Source organism: Camelus dromedarius, chromosome 27, assembly GCF_036321535.1.
Source record: "Camelus dromedarius isolate mCamDro1 chromosome 27, mCamDro1.pat, whole genome shotgun sequence".
NCBI classification, from domain to species: Eukaryota; Metazoa; Chordata; class Mammalia; order Artiodactyla; family Camelidae; genus Camelus; species Camelus dromedarius.
In genome coordinates this window covers 20,519,177-20,525,248 of record NC_087462.1, presented here as the reverse complement: position 1 = coordinate 20,525,248, position 6,072 = coordinate 20,519,177, and the positions used below count along the sequence as shown (strand labels likewise).

The 6,072-nt window shown below is 54.0% G+C and overlaps 1 protein-coding gene across 1 annotated transcript; it reads left to right on the top strand.

Annotated features, from left to right (window-relative positions):
- The first annotated feature begins 2,382 nt into the window (after positions 1-2,382).
- Positions 2,383-5,503, top strand: DUSP1 (dual specificity phosphatase 1). Its single transcript, XM_031437796.2, has 4 exons — positions 2,383-3,012; positions 3,288-3,433; positions 3,802-4,021; positions 4,441-5,503. Exons 1-4 carry the CDS (start codon positions 2,646-2,648, stop codon positions 4,809-4,811), a joined length of 1,104 nt encoding a protein of 367 aa, XP_031293656.2. The 5' UTR covers positions 2,383-2,645; the 3' UTR covers positions 4,812-5,503.
- Positions 5,504-6,072: the final 569 nt, after the last annotated feature.

The window sequence follows — 6,072 nt, the reverse complement described above, 5'->3', positions numbered from 1 at the left end:
TGAGCCTCTCTTTGGCTCCATCTCCAACCAGAAGTAGCATCTCTGCTCCCTGGATGAGAGGCCTGGGTGGCTACAATTTGACCACCAGAGCCTCTAACCTGAGCCAATGTGTGTCGACTGGTCTCAAGGAGGGACTTCACCCTGGGCTGGACCTCTGTACGAACCACACCTACTAGCATCCACACCTACTAGCATCTTGAGGTGACCTTCTCCCCAGGTTCCGGTGCCAGCTCCTGAAACACACAGTGGCATGATGATATAAGGGCTGCATGCTGGGAAGGGGAAAACCAAGAGACTTAGTGAATCATAACGGGAAGGGGTGGGTGGTCCCTTACACCCATCATCTCTAACCTGGATCTCAAACCATCCGCAAAGTAGGCGGCTGGAAACGCATCGTATAGGTGCAGGCTTAGAGGCTCAGTAGAGGGAGAGATTCACCTACGATCCCCCAGCAGCAAAATGACAGCATGAGGTTCGAGCTATGCTCTTTCCAGAAAGGGATAAAGAAGAAAAACCCACAGAGCTCAGCAGATACCTGACTCCAGGGCCAGACTGTGTCACTACCACTGTAATAATTTGTTTAAAAAATGTGGGTAGGGGGAGGTATAATGAATGCTCTTGGTTAAAAAAAAAATCAGGGCAGATCAAGTTGGTATGCTGTGAAAAGTCAGCAGCTGTAACATTTTATGATTCAATGCGTAAAATATGTTGAGTTCCCCAGCTGAATAAGTAGTACAAATAATTTTTTTCTTTTTTAAAAAAGATACAGGGAGGGTGTTGTCATTATCTAAGGATCTCCTTGCTGTCCTCAGTCAGTGTTCATCTGAAGGCAGAAAACACCCTTTTAAAAAAAACACTCAACTCTATCTAGAATTTAGACAAAGTTTGAGCATATGCGAACACAGAAGCTAAGAGAGTCAAATGCAGAAGTTGCCTCTGATGATACAATCCACAGGTCAACGACGCAGGGTGGCAGTGAAATCCCCCCTCCACCCTCCCTCCCAAGGAGAGGGGAAGAAACCACAGAATGTTCCTGACTCGGCACCCCAGCCCGGTGGCGCAATGTTTATGTTTGTGTACCTAGCGCGTCTGTGCCGAAGTCACCGCCGCCCGGTAGGGCGGGGGGTGGGGGAGCGGGGGGAGTAGGGGGAGAGAAGGGGAGGGGGCGTCACTAGGGCTCGGGACGAGGGTGACCTCCTGGGGGTCTTCCCAACCCTTTGTCAAGGTCCTCGAAATCCTCTTAAAGCGCCGTAGGGCTGGATTTCGAGTTCAGCCCATACAGATGGCGAGAACCAGGGCGTGGGAGCTGAATTCGGCTCCTCTTCCCAGTTGGAGCCCCAGAGTCCAGAGCATAATAGGAGCTCAATCAGTACATATTTGAGAAACAGAGATGGAGCAGCGCGATGGGTCTTAAGTGAAAAGGATCAGAAACATGTCTGGCGGCCCCTGGGAGGCGCTGTCGAGCCGCGCTGCGGGTTGCCTCCCTAAACGCCGAACCCCACAATGCACAACCGCACCTTGCCACCCCCTCAATACTGATTTCAGCCCCCTGACCTGCCTTCCTCGGCTCACAGTCGTCTAGGGACCACATGACAAGGAATGGCATTTTTCCGCTAGGGGTTTGATTGGAAGGCATCTTACTTGTTAAATATACATTTTATTTTCAAGTAACAAGAGAGGAAGTCTGGGTAACAGGAAGATATTTCCCTGAACACCTCCACCCCAACTCGCTCCGGCTTTTCTTGGGTGGGTAAACTCGTTAATTTTTCTCTACCCTTCATTTCAGGCCCCTCTCTCTTCCCAACCCCAGCAGTGCAATGCTGGGCAAGTAAATCGCTTATCCTTGGGAACCTGGTTCCTCGCCTCCTCTCTTCGGGGACAAGGAAATGAGAGCTGGGGCCCAAGAGTTTGCAAAAACGCAGGAAACCCCTTTCCGCTCGGATCGGAGGCGGAGGGGGCGCGGGGCTGGGGCACGGTGGAGGGGGAGGGGAGGGGAGGGGAGTGGAGGTGGAGGCCGGTGGCATGCGGCCCGCTTTCCCAGCCGCTCGCACCCGGGTCGGCCCTCGACTGGCAGCGCGCCTTCCCCCTCTCCTCCCAGCTGGATCCGGAGAGTGGCGCAGGCCAGGTCCCCGGGGACGCGTCAGGCGCAGGGCCGGACGGTCGGGCGGGGGCCGGGGCCCGAGCCAGAGCTCAGCCGGCGGACCCCACTCGGAGGCCGATGACGTCTTCTCCCCTAGCTCCGCCGGCGCCAAGCCGGGCAGGGCGGGTGACGTCACCACACCGGTCACGTGACCATCATTCAAACAAACAAACCCCCTTCCCCCAACGCGCGCGAGCGCGCGCCCCGCCCCGCCCCGCCTTCCGAGAAGCTACATATAAACGCGCTCCCTGGGGCCAGGCTCGCTGCGAAGGACGCTGGGGCTGTAGTTGCGATCGGGGCCGGAGGGACAGTCGGGGGAACAGCAAGGAAGCCGAGGTGGTCGAGAGTCCAGCACGAAGACCCCTCGCTCAGTCCAAAGGCAGTTCGGGGTTTGGCGCAAAGAAAACCAGGGTCAGGCTTTTCCTCGAAAGCCGTCTCTCTGCCCTTGACTTCCGAGGACAAAGAACACAGCAGGACTTGCACGCTGGGGGCGCTGGGACCGGCCATGGTCATGGAAGTGGGCTCCCTGGACGCCGGAGGCCTGCGGACGCTGCTGAGGGAGCGCGCGGCGCAGTGCCTGCTACTGGACTGTCGTTCCTTCTTCGCTTTCAACGCCGGCCACATCGCCGGTTCCGTCAACGTGCGCTTCAGCACCATCGTGCGGCGCCGGGCCAAGGGCGCCATGGGTCTGGAGCACATCGTGCCCAACGCGGAGCTGCGCGGCCGCCTGCTGGCGGGCGCCTACCACGCCGTGGTGCTGCTGGACGAGCGCAGCGCCGCTCTGGACGGCGCCAAGCGCGACGGCACCCTGGCCCTGGCCGCCGGCGCGCTCTGCCGCGAGGCGCGCGGCGCGCAAGTCTTCTTGCTCAAAGGTACGCCCTCGGGGATGCCCAGCGGCGGGCCGCACGCCCCCTACCGCCTTGCCCCGGGACCCCAGTTTCCCAGCTCCTGGCGGAGCTGCCCCACCTGGAGCGCTTGGGCGCCTAAGTCGCATTGTGGGGACTTGTTGGCTTTGTTTGGCTGTCGGAACAAAGACTCGCCTGGGCCTCTCCGGGGTAAACTTCCAGAAGTGGTGGATGGGGGAGTTGCATCAAGGTGCCCTGTCTCGGCGGTACTAATGGAAAAAAATGTCTCTTTGTATTCCCAGGAGGATATGAAGCTTTTTCGGCTTCCTGCCCGGAGCTGTGCAGCAAACAGTCGACCCCCATGGGGCTCAGCCTTCCCTTGAGTACCAGTGTCCCTGACAGCGCTGAATCGGGGTGCAGTTCCTGCAGCACCCCACTCTACGATCAGGTTAGTAGGGGGCCCCGCCAGAGGGGAGAAGGAAAAGCTGGCAAAAGTGGAAGAGCAGCGCTAGTGAGGATGGAGAAAGTGACTTGCAGCTTTATTTATAACAGGGGACACAGGGATATTATTTATCCCGTGGTTAAGCCATACCATGGAGCTGAACCTCTAACTGTTGGCACTATAGAAATGAACTTGTTAATGGGTTTAATGGGCAAATGGGTTTAATCCCCTAATTTATTTATACTCCAACAACAGTGCTGAAAAGTTCACCCAATATTGAAACTGACTTTTCCGGCAGGGTGTCTTTGTGGGTGTGGGCACCAGCATTGACACTGAACAAAGCTTGACAAGTGTTGGCTATTTCTGGATTTCAGGGTGGCCCAGTGGAGATCCTGCCCTTCCTGTACCTGGGCAGTGCTTATCATGCCTCCCGCAAGGACATGCTGGATGCCTTGGGCATCACTGCCTTGATCAATGTCTCGGCCAACTGTCCCAACCATTTTGAGGGTCACTACCAGTACAAGAGCATCCCTGTGGAGGACAACCACAAAGCGGACATCAGCTCCTGGTTCAACGAGGCCATCGACTTCATAGGTAAATGGAACGGATGCCTGGGACTCCTGCCTCACTCCCTCTGTTTTAGCCACTGAGGCTAAAGTCTTGTGACTTGAGTGACATTCTTTTACAGCTTTCCTGTAGACAGTAATATCAGCCTGGTGTGGGTAGCATCAGTATAGATTTGATGTCCCGCTTTACATACTAGCAAGCCACATCTCAGAATGTTGCATTGATTTGTCCAACATTGATCTTAGTGGGGATGCCTGATCCGGGTTTAAATCCCCAGCTGTTCTTTGCACGGTGGCCACGTTGCCTCCACAGTATCTATGTGATGGCATGAGGTGACATTGACCATCTCTGGACAGGACACACATGGCATTTCTTAGACACCCTGTGCCTGGGGTTGGGGTCGTTCTCCTGGACTCTCGAGTAACTAGCTGCCCTTTGTTTCCCAGACTCCATCAAGAATGCCGGTGGAAGGGTGTTTGTCCACTGCCAGGCAGGCATTTCCCGATCAGCCACCATCTGCCTTGCGTACCTCATGAGGACTAACCGAGTCAAGCTGGACGAGGCCTTTGAGTTTGTGAAGCAGAGGAGAAGCATCATCTCCCCCAACTTCAGCTTCATGGGCCAGCTGCTGCAGTTTGAGTCCCAGGTCCTGGCCCCACACTGCTCGGCAGAGGCCGGGAGCCCCGCCATGGCTGTGCTCGACCGCGGCGCCTCCACCACCACTGTCTTCAACTTCCCCGTCTCCATCCCCGTCCACCCCACGAACAGTGCGCTGAGCTACCTTCAGAGCCCCATCACGACCTCTCCCAGCTGCTGAAAGGCCACGGGAGGTGATCTTCACAACCCGCCGGGACTCCAGGCTCCTTGAAAGGAAAAAATGCAATAACTCCAGGGAAAGGGGCTCGCGAGGACTGGCCCTTATTTATTTAATTTCACCCGAGTTTCCACTGGGTTCCTGAGCAGTCGTAGTGATGACTTAGCGCCAAGACATTTGCTGAACTCAGCACATCCGGGACCAACATACAGTGGGTACATCAAGTCCCTCTGAGAAAAAGGGGCAGGAGAGAGAGGACTCCGTGTGAGAGCCGGTTTCCTTTTGCCTGTCCCTGTTTTTTGAAGGAACTTTCCATGCTTGACATGCCTACCAGTATTACCATTCCTGACGATGCATATACATATGAGAATATACGTTATTTTATTTATTTTTGTGTAGGTCGTCTGCCTTCACAAACGTCAGTGTCTACTCCCAGAAGAACCAAATACCTCAATTTTTGTGTTTTTTGAGTACTGTAATATCCTGTACATATATCCGAAGCAGGTTTGTTTTCAGCACTGATGGAGAACACCAGTGTTGGGTTTTGTTTTGTTTTTTAAGTTGCCAACAGTTGTATGTTTGCTGATTATTTATGACCTCAAATAATATATTTCTTCTTCTAAGAAGACATTTTGTTACTTACATAAGGATGACTTTTTTATACAACAGAATAAATTATGGTCTTTCTATTGAAATCTCAATGCTTTATTTCTTGGGCAGTCCCACTGATCCCTCACCCATCACTGAAACAGGGGAGGACAAGGGTGTCCAGAATGTATTGGCATCTGATCCCATACTCCTTGGTGGCCCCTCAGTCCCCCAAGATGGCTGGGTTGTAAGGAAGGTAGAGAAGTGTGATCTATCATAAAACAAAACAAAACCAAAACCAAGTGCTGGAGCTGAAATCTTACTGTTGGATCCAGGTGTATCTCCCAACATGTCAACCAGTGAGCTCGAGTGTCTGCAGAGCCAAAGCTAGGAAGAAATGCCCATTTGCTTCATTGCCTTTTTCATTTGCTGTCTTCCCCAGGATAATGTAAAGCCTTCCCTCTCTGAGGTGTGCTAGAGTGATGAGGGTGATGGTTTCCCAACACATTTGCCACAAATGTGTCTCTACTATGTGCAAGGCTGAGTGTGCTACCTGCCCTCAGAACAGCTCAGCGAGATCTGCAAGTGAAGATGCTGCGACCAGCATAGCTAAGCGGCAGGAGTGGGGAAACTGGGTCCTACATCTGTTTGGTCTCCTAATACCATGGGCTTTGTG